The sequence below is a fragment of the Cystoisospora suis genome, assembly GCF_002600585.1.
Source record: "Cystoisospora suis strain Wien I chromosome Unknown contig_1350, whole genome shotgun sequence".
NCBI lineage: Eukaryota > Apicomplexa > Conoidasida > Eucoccidiorida > Sarcocystidae > Cystoisospora > Cystoisospora suis.
This window is the reverse complement of record NW_027154150.1, coordinates 5,012-25,248: the sequence shown is the minus strand read 5'-3', so window position 1 is coordinate 25,248 and position 20,237 is coordinate 5,012. Positions and strand designations below refer to the sequence as shown.

Genomic DNA, 20,237 nt, shown 5'->3' with positions numbered 1-20,237 from the left:
TTTACTAATACTTTTGATGTCATCTCGATGTCAGGCCTTACATGGCGGCTGGTATGCATGGCAAGCTACAAGAGGAGAATCGCTCTATAAAGAAGTTGTGTGGGACAAATAAGCAGAGAGTCACGGAGGTATGAAGTTAGGAGGAACCTCATGCGTCTGCTCCGAGCTAGTACCACAGCAAACCCTACAGTCCTGTATGCAGCCAAGATGGCACATGGCCGAACACCGCGGCAGAATCATGACTGTCTGCCTGTTCCTTACAATAGGACAGACAGCTTTGAACCTCTCAGTCACTCTTTTTTTTTCCACTGCTCTCACAACGCAGCACGGAATTGCTGTGTGTGAAGATGACTTACTTTTACATCGGAGCTAACTACACTTGGCTTGGATGTCTCGAGCACGTACAACAGCAACAAAGTACATTTTACCACTACCCCTATCTCGTGTTATCCGTTGCGAGAATGAACCAGCCGTCAAGGCGATAGGACATACATGCACAGGTCGTGCGCGCGTACATCTCCTTCCGTCTACAGCGGAGCCCCGCAATGACAGTTAGGCACCCTTTGCTAACTCTAAACCCTGTGTCATGGACAGCTGTAAAGATCCCACCCAGTCGTACATGTTATGAGCTCCTTCAATAAGCTCCATGCTGATGTGCATGTGGTAAGGTAGTAGTCTCCTTTTCTCCGCTCTCTCCTGCTCAGGGGTGCACTCAACGTTCTTCAAGCTCGAAAGACCTTGGGCCAACAACTCCTTGTGCTTGGGACAGACCTCCGACAGACATGCATGAGCCTCACTGATCAAGCCGCATCGGAAAGCGCATAGACCCAGCTGTACCAAGCATCGATTGTAGAGGATCTGAGTGTGTGTGTCCGTTTGTAAAGCTAGCTCTTGGACATTAGGGGTATGCAGGAGATCACGTGCCGTGTAGTAGTCGTCATGTAGAGCCTTGCTGTATGCCAAATGAAGAAGAGCTCGCGTTCTCTCCCTTTGACTCTCTGGGTAGAGGACATAGGACAACACATCCAGTCAAACACAGACATATGAAGTATGTGATCAGAGGGAGAAACTCATCATAAATGAAACACATCAACACAAGAAATCCGCTAGATATATATAGATATATATAACTGTATATGACTAGAACCATGAGTGACTACCGTGCTCTGTCCAAGCTGTTTTCAAGAAAAAAGCAAGCCCTACAAAGCGACATTCAATGAGCCATCACTGCACATCAGGTCTCTTCAAGTGTCGTTGCATATGTTGTATCTATATATATGTCTTTTTCCGACGACCTTCTCCATTCTCCAATCATACAACACCAGGAAGAGAATACTCCCACGGATAGATACAACACACTGCCTGGGCTGGAGGCCCCTACCACGCGAATCAACAAGTATCGACATTCTTCGGTAAGAACGGAACAAGGTGTATATAACTCCTAAGTGTATAGAACTCGTTCTTACCGGATTGGAAAACGAGATCGGTAAGCTCGCTAACAAACTCCGAAGGCTTCTGATTCTCATGAGGCAAGTGTGCGGCAACCTCCTCCGGAACGCGCTTTCGAATCAAGTCCCACATGGCAGAAGCAATGACATCATGCCTACAAAGCAAAGACACGAGTTCGTGAAGCTTCACATCAAAGACCTAGTCCGAGAGGGACAGAGACCCAAACCACAGGCTGAATGATGATGACACATATCTTCACACCTCCCGCTATATCACCTCAGTTGAGGCCTAAGGAAAACGACTCAATGAAAAGCCCGGAACCCTCTACCTTAGATACGCCACTACGCTAACTGTTACTTAGTATCCGGTTGAAAACGGTTGGTCGTCAAAGGTCATCTTCTCATAATCCAGCATTCCAATCGTCTATCAAAGTCACTCTACAGGGAATCCTTCATCGGCAGCAGCAAGAGATGAACTGACGCAGCTTCATCATACTCACGGTCGTATTACTCTAGGAGACAGAGGAGTGATCAACACACTGCTCGTGGCTAGCTAGTATTTTCTCCGTATCATATCTGCGCGAGTCACAGCCCGTCTGGACACACTAGATAGATCCCTGACTGAGTAGAGAAAAAGAGGTGACCTGTGTCTCTGCACTTACGAGACATGCTGTAAAGTGAGGAGGACGTCCTTCGAATACAATACAAGCACGCTTTTAGGTACACAACACTTCGAGAACGAGACTCAAGGTCGACACAAATCTCAGCTGTGTGCCTGACACTAAAAGAACACGAATCCTGACGTCCCTTTCCTTAGAGTGCATGTTTCTGCGACACTTGGCGTTACTATAGTTTTTCCGGTGACAAGAGACTGAGTTAGGACAGAGACAGATGCACTGACGTATGTAAACATCTCCTCCCCCCCTCTAGGAACTGGCTGAGACATCTTACTTGTAATGCATGTGCTCATTGATCCTGAGGGCAAGCGTGGCTGCTTCAGCCTTGCAACCCGCACCAGTAAGATAGACCCAGGCTCTACATAGAATGGCCATCATATCCACACTCTGTCCTAGACGTTCCTTGTACTCCTCGGAGTGTACATCCGTGAACTGTAAGCTCTTCATGAGCTCATCATCTAGTCTTTCGACAAAGCTTGTGAGGATGCCGGCCGTGACAGTCTGAGCATCTGGAGCGTTTAGAGCAGCATCGACACCTTCGCCTGTTGTAATGATGGTGGGGACGAGGTACAAAGCATTCGCGCCCCCTGCAGCTCCGGCCTTCTGTTTTTGTGCTCCTTCTTCTAGCAAGTCTAAAACCTTTTCTAGCTGGTGATACACATCTAGCCAGATCTGACTGCTGAGGCATGCAAAGACGCCGCTGGTCGTATCAAATTCAGCACTGATGAGATGCCCTAAGACTTCAAGAACACACTGAGGACCAACAGGCTCAGCAAGCTCTGCTAGGCGCTTCAATATACGAGTTTGTTCCAGACGATCAACCCCTCTCCGGCCACGCTTCTCGACAACAAGCTGAACACGCTTGCGAAGGACATCACTATTGAGATCTGTTGTATCAAAGAGACTCTCCATATCCTTTAAGGAATATTCAGCTGTCGCTGCAGCACTCTCAGTTGCCTCAGTCTCTCGAGATTTCGACGACGATTTCTTTGAAGAAGTCTTCTTCTTCGACTTGTGTTTCCGAGGTTTCTCTTCGGAACGTAAACCCCACTTCGCCATAGCTGCCTTATGTTTGTCTGTCTCGTCTCCAGAGGAGAGAGAAGAAGCATCAGAGTCTGACCACTCCGATCCTTCTTCATTCTCATCGCCGGAAACATCGCTGCCTGCATTCTCATCCTTCGGCTTGCGCTTATGAGATGGCTTCTCATCATCCGACGACTCAGCCTCAGAAGATGAATCAGAGGATGAAGAGTCCTCGTCTTCCGACAAATCGCTGCTTTCATCTGACTGTATACAGTCCCACATGAAAGACAAGCACATGGAAACCTCACTCAAGATATCGTCACAGTAAGAGATGATACAGGCACTTATCTAAAAACGTGAGGAATATCTGTCTTCGTCTCCTCTGTTGTTCAATATTACCTTTGTTACACATACACCTGAAAAAGTATATGAGAAGATACCACCCTGTTTTAGCTTCTCTTACAACTTGCTTGGCCAAAACATCGGCCCTAGGGACGTACACTCGGATTCGGAAGACATCACACCACATGCCACCTGTAGGAACGCCCAACTTCTCAGACGGATAATGTCCCTTCTCCTTCTCACTTTCTACTACAACAGTAAACTGCTTATCTTCTTGAACACTTCTTCCTCAAGATATCAAGACACGCAACTTTTTAAGATCCTGCCCTCTATCCTCTATTACTGATAGCACTTGGTGTTGTGTCTCACACAGACTGGGATACAAACCCTATGTCGTCTCACGCATGGACTCTACGAGGGGAAAAGCTTGACTGAACATACATTCCATCTTCATAGAAAAAACAGAGACATAGGTTCACACTAAAGACATGGAGAGAGATCTAGTCTATATAGAAAATAAGTCCCCTGGCAGAGAGGGAGGCACTAACTAGGAATCATCTTACATCAAAGGCGTCATCATCGCTCTCGCTTGATTCGAACTGCTGAGGATCAGCCCGGCAAGCATCGACCTTCTCTTGCCACTGTTCATTTGTCTTGCGGACTTTTGCACGCAACGTATTGAATGCTGTTGCCTTGGCCTTGGACAGTTTCTTGAAGGCCTCCTTATCTCTATGTTTCTCTTCGAGAAATGTCTCTAACTCCACAAGAGTCCTAACAAAGAAGTTTGGCAGTCCTTCCTGATCGACGATCTGCTGGGCCTTCGTAAGGCAGCGCACCAAGACTTCGTAGTCTACAGATGCAAGCACAGAAGAACGTTGGATCGCAGCTTACATGAACTTAACTCCGACTGCGAGACATCAAGGTAGAGTTAACAGGTGAAACGCTTACGATGTGCGCTCCGTCATCCCGTCACATAGTCTCCTTGTCTCATGTCTCTCTTAAGGGCTCAACCCGTGGCTTTACACAATCCGTGCGGGGTGAACGAACTCTCCACGAGGTGAGAGAAGTATCTTTTTGAGCGAATCGTTACCATGACATGTAGACTGCTGAGAATATAACAAAACTCTTTCATGTATAATGCTTCCTCACATATATGAACGTCTGAACTTCGCGAGGTCTGTTAATGCCGCTGTCTTGAAACCAAGGGTAGAACGCACGGACACCTCCCAACGATAAGGGAGACAGGTTCTCTCCTAATCCCGTTAGACCTAGAAGGACTAAACCTGCGGCCTTCCGCACAACAGAGATGAACAGACAAGAGCTAGAGGTACCTTTGTAGAGCTCGGAGAAATCGGCAATTTTCATATGGTTCTTGAGCTGTCGGATCGCCTCGCGCATAGCAGTCCATCTGCGATCCTTCAAGGACTTCACCACGCGCCCTCCCTCCTCGTCACTGCTGCTCGTATCCGCAGCAGCCCATCGGGACGCAACTACAGGGCGTCGGGCAGCCTGTTAAGAGAAGTTCGGAGAAGAGAAAAAGGCGCCCACGAATTCACCAGGTTTGACAGCTTTCCAAGACTTGCATGCCTAGTTTTGTACTATCCTAGCTAGTTACCTATGCAATCCATGTGTACTACCTCAGAGACGATTGCATGCAGACACCACCGGACTAACGGACACGCACCCGGGCAGGGTCCCTAGTGGGGCCCGCCAAAAGTCTGGCGGAGGCCCAAACAGGAAGCGAGTACTTTGCTGTTACAGAATGCCAAGTATGAGATATGTAACGTAGGAGGTTTTACACCAGTGTACATGACATCTTCCCGAACTATCTCAACACGGGAGGAAGAAAAAAGCAAGAAGCGCGTCCTGAACATTTTGCCTAGTAGTTTCCCTCCTAGCGAAAGAATGGCCAAGGTGGAAAGATCGGGGACACGACACTTAATCCCCCCCTTGGTGTCTCCAGAAGGGTTGACGTTCAGGAGTAACGGCTTGGTTGTGTGATTCGATCCCCGTGCCTTTCCCATTTTCTGATGGTGGAAGGTAAGGAGGTGACAGGCCGAGTCCTCAGAGACAGTTGCTAATGTGATTAGACAGATGAAGGAACAGTCAAGTCAACGCTCGGGATGGCCCTCATCTCTGCGCATGCACTTGCCGCGTACGACTTTTGCAGAAAAACCGGGACACGCCCTTACAGTACGGATCCCCGACTGCTTTCTTGAATGACAGAAAAAAGGGTGAGTTCAGATGCCAGAGATGAAAACGTGCCTCCGCGAAATTTCCAGACAAGCGCCTGGGAGATTCCATCCCTCGCACAACACATCAGTGCCCCGACGTTGAAATGACCGGACGTAGTGAAGGGAACAGTAGGAGCCAGCGTAGAAAACGCACAGTTGATACTGATACGAGTGGTTGAAGGAACAGCAGGACTTCCCACTAATCTACACGACGCGATCTCCAGGAATTGCAGAAGAGCCACCACTCACCTCTCCCCCGGCACCTTGTGTTTGTTCCTGTTGTCCAGCATCCTCGGAATCAGAGGACGAAAACCCCGAGTCCTCTGATTCATCGCTTCCAGCGGCCCAGAACTTGGATTGCATTTTGGTTACACGTGAAGCGAGCAAAAACGGATGAAGAAGAGACAAGGCCGCCGGCCGCAACTTGGGGGGCGGGAGTTGGGAAAAAAGACTACCGCCGAAGAAAGCAGGGCAAGGTAGTGACACAGAAAGAGAAAAGGCGAAACAAAGGTAAACAGCTTTCACAGGTTCCTGGGAAACGGACAAGGTCAAAGGAAGGGAGCAGACAGTCGGAGTGAGAAGCAGGAGGAATGCACCGCAATCCGGAAATCGCTTGCATACACCCAGTACACACAGAGTGGTGGAGTCCGCTTTTCCCAACTGGTCGGTGTACGGCGGATGGCGTGAGACCAAGATCGCCTTTTACCCTACCCTGGACAGAGATATTTCTAAGCTTCCTTCTGCTGCTGCGAGAACAGCCCTTGTTCTCAAGGACATTAAGAGCTCGAAATTCATAGCTATTTCCCCTGGCGCCCACAGAATAAAAGCTTAATCTCGGCTTATACGGCGGCGCTGCATGTACCCCACACGGGGGAGACGCCACGACATGAGCTGAGCCACGTACCTCGAGATCCTTGAGTGACCTGTGAAATATGGAACCCAGACTTGCGTGAGAAATGCCACCCGAAAGGCCAGCTTCTGTCATTTGAGACCGAGACGTTGTGGGAGTGTTGAATTCCCACTATAATTTTGGGAATGTGGACAGCGGCTTGCACTCGTTCGCTGTGCGGAGGGAGAGGGGACTTGGCGGGGAGCAGGAGCAGTATAATCATCATCACGCCATCTGGTCTTGCGCTTGAGTGTCCTGCCTCTTGATGTGGCGCGCCTATGGAGGAAGATCTTGAGTAAGTGATTCCTCACCGTCCTCGTCCCCATAACACACGTAAGTCTCTCTCCACTTCGAGAGATAACACACACTGCGTACTGCACAGGATTCAAGCTGCCAACCGATGCCACCGTGTTTGAACGTGGGTCCGGAACTGTGGCTTGCTTGTGGAGCAGCGGTACCACTTCCTGGCGTCTGCCTCACCAGTTATTGCAGGCCGCCGCAGGTCTTTCCGGCCGTGGGCCTTTGCCAGACACGGGTCGTGGAAAAGCATTCCCCAGTTGCGCCTTCTTCGTTCTGGAAGTACGACGCTGCAAGCAACTGCCGTAGTCTTCTGGAGTGCAGCACGTTGCAGGCCCCCCGTGTCAGCGAGTCTCTGAGTTGAGCTACTGTTTCCCCGGATGGGACGCTTCTCCGCAGGTCTGCATCCAAGGCACTGATCACTCTGAACGTTTAGCTGTGCCACTTGGTGTACAGTCTCCTTTCGCATACCTCCCTCGTGAGCAAAGTTTGAAGAAGGCCCAGGAATAAAAACTCCACGGGGCCGCCCGCTGAAGTTAGCGGCATAGATAGTCTTGGTTGGAATCGCTTGAGTGCAAACTCGGTTCATATCTGCCCGTTCGGTACCAGTCGCAAGCGAACAATACTAGAAAGGCGGCGGACCCTTCGCACTGCGCAACACGCCACGAAACAAGCAGACCGACGTAACAATGATCAGAGTTATCGGCGGCGCGCAGCCGCTACCTACTATTGTGCTTCGGCACAGTACGGCCCCGCGCGCGGGGCGCCTAGTCGTTACATTCCTCTCAAGAAGCATACAGCGTGCGAACTTTCGCGTATAGTGATTCCGCCCTTGTGTCGCAGTCCGCTCTCATCAGAACCTTGGACAGCGCCAGCGCGAAGGATTCTTGTTTACAGCCTTCTCAGTATGGCTCATCTCCGCGGCCGCCTGCCCTTGTCGTTCGCAAGGCCTCCTCGGCAATTTACTCCAGCCGTAGTCACACTCAGTCCACTCGAGACTCAAGTTTTGCCAGTCGCCACGGAAAGAAGGGACCTACACGCCTGCCAACCTTGCCTGATCATCCTTAGCTACTTCTTCGCCGGCCATGGCCATAACTCTAGTCAAGGCGGTAGAACGGCGAACACCGTATTGACCCGGAAGGGCATTCCACCGAGTATGAGCTGAAGAGCCGAAGTAAGCCCCGGATCCGCCAGGCATTCGTCTCTTTTTGCTTGGCTTGTTGTCACGCGGCCTGGAACGCGAGTCGCAACCGGACTGTTTTTGGGTAGGAAAGTTTCCTTACTATTTTTCCGTTGTTTTGCTACCGTTGCTGCCATTTTTGCAAGCTTGAGTGTGCTCAAGAACATGTCGAATAGGTTTTTCCGGCGGAAAATGTCGAGATGCAATCAGATTCCCGACTGTTCTCATGAGTGACAGTCGAGGTCTCTTGAATTCCCGGCCGATCTCTCAATTCGTGCGTTATATCGTGTGGCGAGGGCCTTAAAAGAGAAGTCCTTGCTTGACTCGGACACACGAATCAGCCGTTCGTCCGCTCTGCATTCCGAGAGAAGACTCCGTGGCACAAGGTCACCTAGCGGAAAGAACCCGGAGACCTGGCGCAGACCTAGGCACCTTCTCCGGGGACCAGGTTTTTTCTGGCTTTCATAGTTGGACCGCGCTCAGTTTCCGTATACATTAGCGTACTGTATGCAGCCCTGGTGGTAGTGTAGCCGTGTGTATGCAAACTACCGTTGTCCACTACATCTGAGCCGTCCGTCGCTTCGTTTTGCCATTCAGAAGGGCAGTGGATTAGCTTCTGTTTCATATTCTCTATGTGGCAGAGGGGAGTAGCCCCGGTGGAGAGCGTGGCCGCGTGGTGCCTTAGAGATACCTGAACGCGGGTATGTCGGAAAAAAGCATCAACATGGCATCTTCGTCGCCACCCGCCATCGCGGCTTCCGACGAAGCCGCGGGTCGACAAGAGGCAAATCCTAGCAGTATTCTTGTTGACGCGTGTCCGGATCGCTCTTCGGGGACAACCTCAGTAGAGGGAGGATTCTCTAGTCCGTCAGCTGTAGACGAAAAGGCCGATAAACGGCCACCCACGTTTCAGCCATCTCCCAGTAAAGCCGATCCCGTGGTGTCTCCTCCCGGACCCCCCACTCCCGGAGAAGATTCTTCTCCTGGAGACCACGGTCAGATTGTTTTGGAAAAGAATTCTTCATTCCACTCCTCGTCCGGTGGCTCATGCGTTTCAACCTCAGCTTCTCTTCTAGAGTCCCGAGATGCTCCGTCCGCTGCTTCAGGTTGTGCCCCGCCTTACGCTTTATCTTCTTCCTCTTCTTCGTCTTTGATTTCTTCTCCTTTGCACTTGAAAGAGACAGTGACGACTCCGTCAACGCCACCTTCGCATGACTCTTCGAATACACCGGGAGACGCTGACGATGTCATATCACCCTCATCCGAATCCAAGCAAGACGTAGGTAAACAAGTCGCGCATAGAGAGGAGCAGAAAGGAGAAGCTGTCTCTGTTTTTTCGCCAGTCCCGACTCCCACGTCCGCTCTCTCCTCTTCTCTCGGTCCTAATGACACGCCTTCTGTCAAACTGTCATCGGCAGCGGGATCCTCCGATTCGCCTGTCCGTGATACGTCATGTTTGGGCGGAAACCTCAGCCCAACGAATTCTGCTTATAGTGTGTCAGGTGTCTCGTCTCCTCTCGATGGAGATGTCAGCGCCTCCAATAATACGAGTGACCCCTCCTCATTCACTCCATCAACCGGGCTTCAACCCACTCGTGCCCGCCTCTCTGCTGGGCGGGTACGAGACGCACGCAGTCGCTCACATGCGATGGCTTTACCCCGCTGGACAGAGGCTAGCCCCTCTCCTACAGGGAGCAGAGTATCAGGCTCAGCATCGTCTGTCTCATCCCATTCAAGAACTCGGGCCGGGGGTGAGGGGTTCCGCGTTATATGTCCTTCGCCGCAGCGAAAAGAGAAACCCACATGGGAGCGACGATATACCTGCACGTCTTCAGCTGGGGGATCGTCAGACGAGGAAGATGAAGAAACCGATGAAGGCTCGGTTGAAAACGATGAAGAGGAAGGAGAAAGAGGGCGAAAAAGAGGACATCGATCAGGCCTAGTTCAGTTCTGTGGAGAAGAGGCAGACAATGACAGTGTTGAATTGATGGTGAGAGTACGGTTGTTTAACTTATGACACACGCTCTGGCGCTCTGCATCCACGACGTCTTGGCCGTGATGAGCGAAACGATATCTAAGCTGCAAAACCATCAGATACTTTTTTTCACACGACGTACCTCAGGGGTGGCTTTCCATCCAAGCTGCTCTCAAACTCTGTGTGTCGGTCGTTTCGCGCTGAGTCTGTACGTCGAGCTGACTGTCCATACGTCGCAGAGGAGGGAAGACTAGGGGCATCTGAAGCCATTCGTCTTGAAAGCCACCAACGTGACTGATACCCTTCAGACTCAGATCCTCGTTCGTCTTTTCATCGTGGTGAATGCTTCATTGCGCTTCTTTGGCTGTGGAGAGGTCTGGCAAGTGTCTCGGGGTTCGTTAGGGAGATCTGTACACTGTCGTGTGTCAACGCGGAACGTGTTCGCGTGGATATCGTGTATAGATGCATATATATATATATATATATACACGTATAAGACACCGAGGAGCTTCGCCTTCATGTGGCGACCATCCTTCGTGTGTGCAGGGTCTTGCAGGAGATCAGAGGAGTTCTTTTTCGTCTGTCGGGGATTTCAGACGTTTTAGTGGGTGGAGGGATCTGTAGCGAGTTATCAGAGAGTGTACTTTCAGTTCGGAGAAACGCGTTGATTTGCTCTAGAGGAGGAGACGTCGTGGTTGCCCCCTTCACCATAAGGAGGTAGACGTGATACTTGTTGACTGCTCTCCAACCATACCTAGACAGCTTGTATTGATGTCTTCCTCTGCTTTCAAGCATTCTCGCTCCCGCGTTCTTCTTCATATTTGCGTGTTTCGTTCTTTCTCTCACCTGTTCTACAGGGAGATGAAGACGAGAAGAATTCTCCGGCAACGCCAAGATCCGACGGCGCTATCAGCGGAGATGTTAGCGCTCGTGATGATGAGTTAAAGGAGGAAAGAGCGATCTCCCCTTCACGACGTAAGGCACATATGAAGCATCTCTCTCTCTGAGTCTCTGTCGAATCTTTGAATGGTGATGTGCTTGGTTACATATCTTTGATTACATCACTCAGCTAGCATCTACGGCCTATCGGTCTTGGACATCTCATCTTGAGAACTCCATTCGCCTGGGTAACCTCCCTTGTGAGACAAGTTTCCTGACTTGTATGTGTGTTTCTGAAGGTTGCTAGGCGTTCGTTCTCTCTAAATGCATGTCTGTCCTCCAGATGTACGTACGGCGATCGTCTGTGTAGTCTTGAGGGGGGGGAAGCTACTCGGATGTAGATTCATGTCGATGGTGTCTGCGGTTCTGCGTGCTGGTTGTGGAAGAAGGAATTCTTTCGGTCGTCCTTTTCTTTTCTCCTCTCTGTCTACTTTTTGAAAAGGCTATAGAAGAGTCTGTCAGTCTCTTCATATAGTTCTGTAGACGTCCGAACTAAAAACTACAGTAGGAAGGTGTCGAGATAGCTTGTCACAGAGTTCCTGCGGAAGTTCTCTTCGAGCGAGACAAGGAGAAGCTTCTCTATCTCGAGGGACGGAGGCTTTTGGAACTTCCTCCTTCTTTGTTCTTAGTCTCGCCTCAGGACGCTCTGTTCGAGGATGGAGCCCATCCACGTCGCAAATCAGCATCAGATGATTCAATTGCTGCTCTACAGGGCTTCAAGTTTCTATATACATCGGCACTTAGTGTAAGTCTTCTTCCAGACAGCGCCCATGAGAATGATCTTGCTACGATCGAAATTTTTCCCCTTTCTGTCGGCTCCGTCTGAGAGTACAGGAGACAGACAAAGATATCAGTTTCCTTCGAACGCTCAACATAAAGACTGAGGTTTTTTGCATACGTATGATGGATTATTTCTGTCTGCATGTATAGGAAGTGTTACAGCATAGTATAGACGTACGATGGGACAGGCAGCTGTCTTTTTGACGGGAGGATAGATCGGCCTGGTTGGTTGTCGTGAGAGGGAGAGAAAGGGTCTCAACATCTTCAGTGTGCTGTCTGTTTTGACTCGCTGACTGCCCTGTAGTCAGTCATTCAAATTTCATCTCGGTTTCCTGTTTTCATATCTCTCCGAGGAACGTACTTCTATCTGCATGTGTATATATATACATATAGGTGTAGATAGATTCATAAAGACTTTGACAAGCGTCTACGTTATCTATATCCTTCTTATGTGCCTTTGTCTCTAGAAAGATGGGATAGCTTGTTGTGGATTTCTCAAGAAGCGGAGCCCGAACAGGTTAGTGGGCTGGCAACGGCGATGGTTTGTTTTGAAGGATAAAAGATTGATGTACTATCGATCCCCCGAAGATCAGACCCCTGCTGGCCGGATTGATTTAGAGCTTGTCAAGATCAAGATTCAGGTATTCACCTTCTATAGATCGCATGCCATTTCATGTGCAATCTTCGTATACTCTGGCGTCTTCCAGCGCCTTGTCCTTGCCTATTCAACCACCTATCTTCAACCTGTTCATATCTATCTATCTATCTTGAATCTAGTTACCTTGAACCTATTCACCTCACTATCTCTCTACCTGTCTCTGATTTGTCCATCTGTGTCTCGTTTATCTATCATGACAAAGTTGCTTCGTTGTACGGTCCTCACCTCGAATCACATAGAAAGCTGGTTCTACACCTATACTCTTTTACTGCTATATCTCACCGTAGTACTGATATCAAAGTCTCTCCGTCCGCTTGTCTTCACTACGGAAAGCCTGTAGGCAGACATACGTTATATTTCGTGTAGTGATACTTACATGCCACCCGTATGCCCTTCTCTCCTTGCCTACTGTCTAGGCTTCTCCGAAGTTCTGTGATGGTTCTCCTATATGTACAGAGATAGCCAATCACATCACTCCTCTGTGCAGGAGCTTCATTCTGGATGCTTCCTTCTATTGGAATGCGCCTTAGCTTCGAAAGAATCTGCGTCTCTTGTGAATGAAGACATTCTTTCTCATTCTTATTTCTCTCTTACATTAGTCTATTCGAGGCGAGCTGCCCAATTATAGTTGGTCTGTATATATGATAGGGCAATCTCATCTCCATAGAACACAGACGTGAACAGCTCGGGTACCCTCTCGTGGCTTTCCGTGGTGCTTTACATGAGGTATCTTCTTCCGTTCTACTGAGCGCGATCTTCTCGCCTCCCTGGGAACATGCGCATTTATGCGATAATTCACTGTTCCACATTATTCAGATAGCTTTGCTTGCCTCGCCCTCATACTATTCTTATGTGGTTCAGTTTTCTCGCGTCTCTCTTTCTTCATCATCCCATCTGGTTGTGTTTCTTCTCCTTTGCTTTGCTAGAGAGAAACAAAGTATACCCAACACCCCACTATACTAGCATCCCTGCTACTCTCCTCTCTTCCGCTGACCTCCTTTCTGTCTGTGACTTGTGCGCGCACGTTCTCTCTGTATAGTGTCTTTGGGATCCTCGGCAGTTTCACGGGGGTCTCCTCGGCCGGAGCGGAAGCCTCATCGAAACTGCTCCAGCTGACTTCGTTCGAAAAGGTACGTATATAGATATTCACATCGACGTGTAGAAAGGGAAGGTTTGCAGTCTAGTTTCTTCAGATCCTCGCTTGGTTGTCTGCCTTCAAGTCGCTCTCCTTCTTCTGCGCAGTGCAAGCTCTCAGCGGAGCGGACTGTGTCTCTAGTCATGGATAGGCTAGCTGTTCTCTCCAACCAGCCCCGGCACTGCTCTCTTCGCTCTGTAGAGGTAAACTGTCCTTTCCGTCACACTTCATCCTTTCTGTCAGTTATGATTCTTGCATATCTCTTGTATGATGTTTTTCAGGAGCCTGGATGGATCTGATCTGTTGTGGTACCGGAGCTCGAGCGTCAGATTTCGTTAAGATTGCGGGGAACGATCTACAGCGTGAAGTTCGTTTTCGCCTTTGCCCAGTTGGGTGCAGGCGTGTCTTCGAGTTGGCTGTAAGTGAGCTAATCTCAGCGGATCTGTTTAGAGATGTAGAAAGCCCTTCACGGTAGACTGGCCAGCCTATGGCGTACCTACCTCCTTTCCTTATCTTCTCCTTACTTAGCAAGCTTTCATTCTTCATTCACTATAGATAGCATCCTGACACACCCACACACAGACATATGCACTGCTGCCTGTAGACCGTATGAACTTCACTTCTCTTGAGAGCCTCACTGTCTTCAATAGAATAATCATACAGTCAGTCAGGAGGCCTATGTACACCTTACATCTTGTAAGCTTTGGGTATCCTCTGTATCACAAGCTTGAACTCAACCTGGATAGAAGATCTCCTCGTGTCATTGACAGATCATCATCTTGCCTTTCTATTGTAAACGCCTTCCTCGTTGTATATTCACAGGGAGTCACATATATCTACGGAAGATATCTCTGCTCGTGGACTACAGGGTGGGTGATATCATAGACTTGTCTCCCGTGAGTGTGTGGTGCCTCGTCATCGCAGACTTTCACTGTCGTTGGAGTTTTTCTAAGATTTACCTGCCTCTCCGCCTGTGCTTTTTCTTGTGCATGCAGGGACCGTATGTGGAGGTAGTAGAGTGGATTGATAAGTTGCGAACCCTCGTCAAAACATGTCGAGTGTCACAAGATCAAGTTCACCTCGTTGCTCAACAGGCAGACTTCTGGAAGGTTGAACGTATCTCTCCCGCAAAGTTCGAGAGTATTGTCGATACCGGAGATGTCGTGCTTTTCAGGTAAACACACCGGCACAATACAGTCTCTATAGCCATACTGAGCCTGCTGCTGCTGCTCTAGTCTCATATAGATTTACTTATGGCCGGGGGGGCAGATACTGCGAAGTATATAGGTCTTTCTCTATTCTATGTTGTTGTCGAGATTCCAGAAAGCGGTCTTCTTAACTATAGTAGGTCATACTGCCTTATTTTNNAGGGTAGGCTTTCTAGACGGCATTGGCGTATAAGATGGAGTCCGGTAGCTACTTCGCAAGACTCTCTTTCAAAGCACTTGACAAAGCAGTGACACGGTCTGATAGGTTTCTATACATAGACATATATCTGTTATCGTCTCTGTGTCTTCAGTATGTGCGCGTTTTTCTTTCTTCTTCCTCCTCCTTTGTAGGACAATGAAATTCAATGCACAGCTACAACGCGCCGTCACCCGAGGTCATTACGATCACGTGGGAATGGTCCTTCGTAGTAAAGAGAATGGAATCTTCATACTAGAGAGCCTCGGCGATACAGTAAGTGTTTCTCGTCAATCTCTCTTCAAGTGACAAATGGAGTTTTTTGCTTCTGTCTGTACGAACCCGGAACGATGACGCATGCATGCACGCATGCCCCTTACGTGTCTAGGTAGGTGGTGTTGTTTATCACTAGGGACAAGACAATCAAAGTTGGAGAACGAGTGATCATCAGGTTTCAAGACGTCGATCTCGATATGTACATAGATATTTGTCACTTCGCATATCCAAGGAGTATAGAGGTAGGACGTGCCTCATGTAGTTAGGGGGGTATACCACCACTGTCAGGGGGAGGGCTACAATGTGACAAGCACAGCCAGGCCCGGGAGAACGAGACGGGTTGAGAGACGGTATGGTGTCATTGGGAATCTCATACGTGATGAATCTTCAAGCTCGTGTGCGATGTTGCTCGTGTGGACAGGGAGTGATCATGACTCCATGGAGGTCGTTTGTGGATGCCAAGTGGTATACCTCATACCGCAAGTAAGTGTCTATAGCATATGCTCTAAGCTTCAGCGAAAGACAAGGATGAAGGGTCAGAGACGACTGTTTCTATTCATTCTTCCGACTCTCCCCTTGTTAAGAGAAGAGCTTGCTTTTCTCTCCTCCCTTCACTTTCTTCTGCGTCTGCCCTCAGACGTTTTCTACACGGGAGTTCCTTAGGGTCTGACGTATATTTTATAGATATGTGTCTCTATGTACAGTTCAGTTGTTCTCTTTTCTCAATCTCGCAGTGGACTGCTTAAGTCGTCAGGTGGCTCTGATCTAGAACTCAGTTTGCTCTCTAGGGATTCCCGTCTCTGCTTTCGTCCTTCTTGAGAAGAAAGAGACACTCGATTGCTTTCAGAAGTCTCGAGTGTCTCCTGTAAGGGGGCGGGGGTCATCTTTCAAGCTGCGTAACTGCGGTGCTCCTGTCCCCACTTCTTCCTTTCCCCTACTTCCCTATCGCCTCGACATCAGTATTGTGAGAGGGAAGTGGCCATTACTATCCTACACAGTAGATAAAGAATATCGTACGGAATTGAATATGTCTTTCCAGACTAAACACATACCCTCTTCGTACAGATGTATTCTGCTTGTTGTGAGCCTGCACTGGGGCATCACACATAGGTACCGAGGTGCTCCATTTTTGCTCATTGGGTTTCCTGCGGGAACTTCGTTAGGCAGAATTTGACTGATAGTTCGCATAGGCGTCACATGTGCCTCTTCGTTCCTTTCGGCGCATGGTTTGTAGAGTTGTTTTACGTCGGCTTCGATGGAATAAAAGCCATGAGCGACTCGATCGATTGCTGGCGTTTCTCAAGAACGTCATCGGAAGAAGTTACGAGCTCACGTTTTCAAAGCTCTTCGTCAGTGGCATGTCAGCAGGTATCGTTCGTATGAAGGGTCTAGGATTTCCCATCACAGTCTTCAGTGTTGTTGGAGCAAGCATTCTCATCCTCTCTGGTCTATATCTCATATCTGATAGCTAGTGAGCTACTGTTTTGACATAGGCTCAACTGTGTATGTGTTTGTGTACTTTGTTGACTGCATGCACCATGCAACTATGGAAGACTCCGCCTCTTGTTGTTTCTGAGGTACTCCAAGTGCATCTCTCTCTAGACTTCTACGTGGGGGTGAGTTCGATGATGACGTGCGTTCATTAGTGGTCGTGCATGTGTGTGCGTGTGTACGTGATGTAGTGAAGAGTTCCACACAAGCATTTCATTCATCCCGGGTGAAAGACGATTGAACAGCGGTGTGAGGGCAGATGGCAGGTACACGTAGCGTCACTGAGGACCTTTCTGTTACTCTGACATCTCTATGTCCGCGAGAGACATTTACCTGTCCGTGTGCTGTTGTATGAAGGCGCAGTAGGTAGATAGCCCACCTGAATATCGCCCGAAGCCTTCATCTAAGGTGCGGCACTTCTACTCTCAGTTTCTGGGCGAAGCGGTTCTTCTTTCTTCATAGGTCGTTCGTTCTCTTGAATTGTATATACGATTGTGTCCCTGTCTCGAGTCTCAGTCCATCTTGCGGTGTGGATAACTCAGGACTAGATGGTGGGGACTGAACAGCAGGATAGCGTCGCGAATTTTCGTATGCTCCCAGGGAAGTCTTCGGGGTGAGGGTTGTCTGCTGCTGCCCCTGTCACATTTCCCATTTTGTTGTGACTTGGGTGTCTCAGATAAACCAGATAAGGGTTTCTTCTGCTCAGAGCTCGTCGCGTCGGCTCTCAAGGTATGAGTGTGGGGGATCAGCTTGAGAAGAGAAGCTTCAGCAAGTGTGTCTGTGCAGCCTCAGCATCGACTTTTGTAGATTGCCTTTCAGAGCTAGGCGGACGACTTGCGTCCTTCTTATGGGTGTTGCGCCAACCGAAGTGTCATTCCGTTCAGTCGACCATGTGTCTTGCGTCTTCTGAGGCTCCCGTCAGCTTACATTTCTGGGAGAATAGGGTGCTTTCGTGATCGTAGATGGCTGGTCTTATGGCATGTTCGTATTCCCTTTCTGTTGTCTGTCACAATCAGGAGATCGGCGCGCTTCCCGAAGATGCTCTCTGCACTCGTTACTGGCCACGTAAGATCAGGGATTTTTTGTCTCGCAGCGGTGGTCTGTATCTACTGCTCGATACTCCCTCGGTATCTCCAGAGCCTTTGAATGTCTCTTTCGTGTCGCTCGTCGGGGACCGATATCGCGGGTGGTAGCGGAGTGGTGTAAGATAAGTATAACTGTTCGCCTAGAGAGAAGTATCTGTAGTTCCTTCAACTTCATTGTTATATGGTGTGCCTCAACCAGTTAATGGAACAGATGTTTTATGCAAATCATGGGTAGATTGATAGCCGAATACTGCTTTCCACGTTATTTTATGTATGCTTCGTCGGCACTGCGTTATATCACAGACGCTGTCTACATATGCAGCCGCTAGAGGGGCGGTGTTGATGACTTTGTGAAGCGCTCTCACTAGTGTATCGGTATGGGTGATGTTGACGAATTTCTGTCTCATGAAGTGGAGATGTTTTCTGTTCCCTGTCACAAGAGACACACTTGCCTGAGCATGCAGGTTTGCACTCCTCCCTTTCTTGGACTTCTGCAGGAGGGGGGTTGTCAGCCCTGGTCTAGAAGCTGGCTACCTACCTAACATCGGACTCGTAATACCGTCTATGTTTTCTATATTGTCAGGCGGTTCTCGGAGACGAACGCTGGAATTCTGCTCTCTTGTCATTGTTGGTGATTCACTTATAATGCCATCATGAAATATATTTGTGGTTGTGCTGACTTCGTTCGCAGAGAGTTTTGCGGCGAGTAGCAACCTAAATCTTTGTGATGGGTTTGAACTAGATGAAGAGCTTCTCGTAGACTTCTGTCTACAGCAAAAGCGAAAGAAGCGCCGGCATAAACACAAGAAACCTCAGGGCCGGACAGTTCCTCTTCCGCAGCCTGCGCTCCCGATTCGGCAAGAGAAGGCATTAGCGGACGCCGCGCGACTTCCGGCCCTTACGAACAATGCAGTCGAGGACAGTTCAAAAGAAACACCACTCACCGAGGAGCTCACCATTGCGTCATCGCCGTCACAGCCGGCTCTTCCAGCGGAAGAAGAAAAGGCCCTAGCTGACGTACCGGAGCAATCTGTGGACGAATCCGGACTCAACAAGGATCCCGACGTTTCATCACCGTCGCAGCCTAGCCATCCAGCGGGAGAGGAGAAGGCCTTGACTGATGTAGCTGAGCAAAGGGCTGAGGAGTCCGTAGCTAACAAGGACGATCCCTCCGTTACAACTTCGCAGCCTGTCCTTCCAGTGAAAGACGAGAAGGCAGTAGCTGGTGCTGAGAGGCCTCTGACCTCGACGGAGGCTGTAGCCGGAGAGAGTAGTGCAACAGCAACACCAGGGCCTCCGGAGCGAATTGCCTAGGGGAGACTGAGAGGATGGACTCCCATTCACGTGGGGGACGGCCCGAAGGCTTCTGCCCTCGGTGGCGCTGTCTCTGTGCTTGTAGATTCTATATCTCCATGTATAAAACAACCACATTAGTAACTTAGTGTACCATCTCAGCATCTGTGTATCTTGGAAGTCAGACCCCGCTGGCCCTACCCTCGCTGGAGACGCGAGGATTATCTCAAGAAATCTGCAGCCTTTGCAGTCGTGAAGTAAGGAAGTTATGTGCCATTAGGGGAGAGGAACCGTATGGCCGAGGTGGTGCAATTTGAGCAGGAGGGCTGCTTCACTAGTATCTACCTGGAGTTCAGGTCGGGGCATGACATTGTACGTCAGGCTCTCACATGCGCGTACAAGTCGAGGTCAAATGTATACATTGTAGTGTCGAGCTCCGCATCCAGAGTGCGTTATCTTGCCATTCAATATCCGTTGTCATCTCCGATGTACGTTAGATTCATTTTCCGCCGGGTTTTCCAGAATGCAGGGACGAACTGAAGAAATATTTCGACCCCGAAGCAAACTTCAGCGTCTCCCTGGGGCGGGTGTAGCCGCCGTGCGGGTTGTGCCAGGTGTCGTTCGTTTGCGGAGTCCGGGCAAACAGGCGCTGTACTTCGCTGGAATCGTAGTAGGGGATGTACCGTATGAAATCAACTATAAAGCGAATGTGGACCTGGTTTTTCAGTTCGCTTCGCGGGGGGGTTTTCTTTCCCCAGTCAACGCAGTTGAAAGGGCGATCTAACTGGGATCGGGAAATAATTGAGTGCATGCTTGGGATTGTCAAGAAACCTTCCGTCTTTTTTTCCGCGCCGTTCATGGCAAAAAAGAAAGATTTCCGCGGGCGTGCCGTTTTGTCTCTGTCCGGAATGAGTTAACGCAGTCTTGGTGGCCGTGTGTGTGTTCCACGGTAGATGTTTCCCGGGGGGGCATCAGCCTCTAAGATTCCGCTCGCAGGTGTGTGTCACTGTTTGGGTATAGTTCGCATCATGATAGTTAGTCGCGAAGCTCGGCACGCTGCTCTGATGCAGCGCTCATCGGATTCACGGGACTAGCAAAGACAAAGTCTTCG

General features: G+C 49.5%; 2 protein-coding genes across 2 annotated transcripts in view; one reads left to right on the top strand and one right to left on the bottom strand.

Annotated features, from left to right (window-relative positions):
• Nucleotides 1-6,457, bottom strand: part of CSUI_003128 (eukaryotic translation initiation factor 3 subunit) — a gene marked incomplete at its 3' end in the record, with an annotated part of 9,377 nt that extends 2,920 nt beyond the window's left edge. The window contains exons 1-6 of the mRNA XM_068063326.1: nucleotides 5,974-6,457; nucleotides 4,822-4,999; nucleotides 4,054-4,340; nucleotides 2,400-3,412; nucleotides 1,467-1,603; nucleotides 620-998 (exon numbers count right to left, since the gene is read on the bottom strand). Coding sequence (XP_067924700.1) covers nucleotides 620-998; nucleotides 1,467-1,603; nucleotides 2,400-3,412; nucleotides 4,054-4,340; nucleotides 4,822-4,999; nucleotides 5,974-6,087 — 2,108 coding nt within the window. The 5' untranslated portion in view covers nucleotides 6,088-6,457. The remainder of the gene's footprint in view (nucleotides 1-619; nucleotides 999-1,466; nucleotides 1,604-2,399; nucleotides 3,413-4,053; nucleotides 4,341-4,821; nucleotides 5,000-5,973) is intronic.
• An 878-nt stretch (nucleotides 6,458-7,335) lies between these two features.
• On the top strand, nucleotides 7,336-20,171 carry CSUI_003127 (ph domain protein). The gene is made up of 13 exons (XM_068063325.1): nucleotides 7,336-10,080; nucleotides 10,923-11,040; nucleotides 11,634-11,749; nucleotides 12,252-12,425; nucleotides 13,482-13,572; nucleotides 13,859-13,995; nucleotides 14,573-14,751; nucleotides 15,137-15,257; nucleotides 15,679-15,740; nucleotides 16,492-16,625; nucleotides 17,425-17,477; nucleotides 17,711-17,813; nucleotides 18,525-20,171. The coding sequence occupies exons 1-13, from the start codon at nucleotides 8,794-8,796 to the stop codon at nucleotides 19,145-19,147; spliced, it is 3,198 nt and encodes a 1,065-aa protein (XP_067924699.1). The 5' UTR covers nucleotides 7,336-8,793; the 3' UTR covers nucleotides 19,148-20,171.
• The last annotated feature ends 66 nt before the right edge of the window (nucleotides 20,172-20,237 follow it).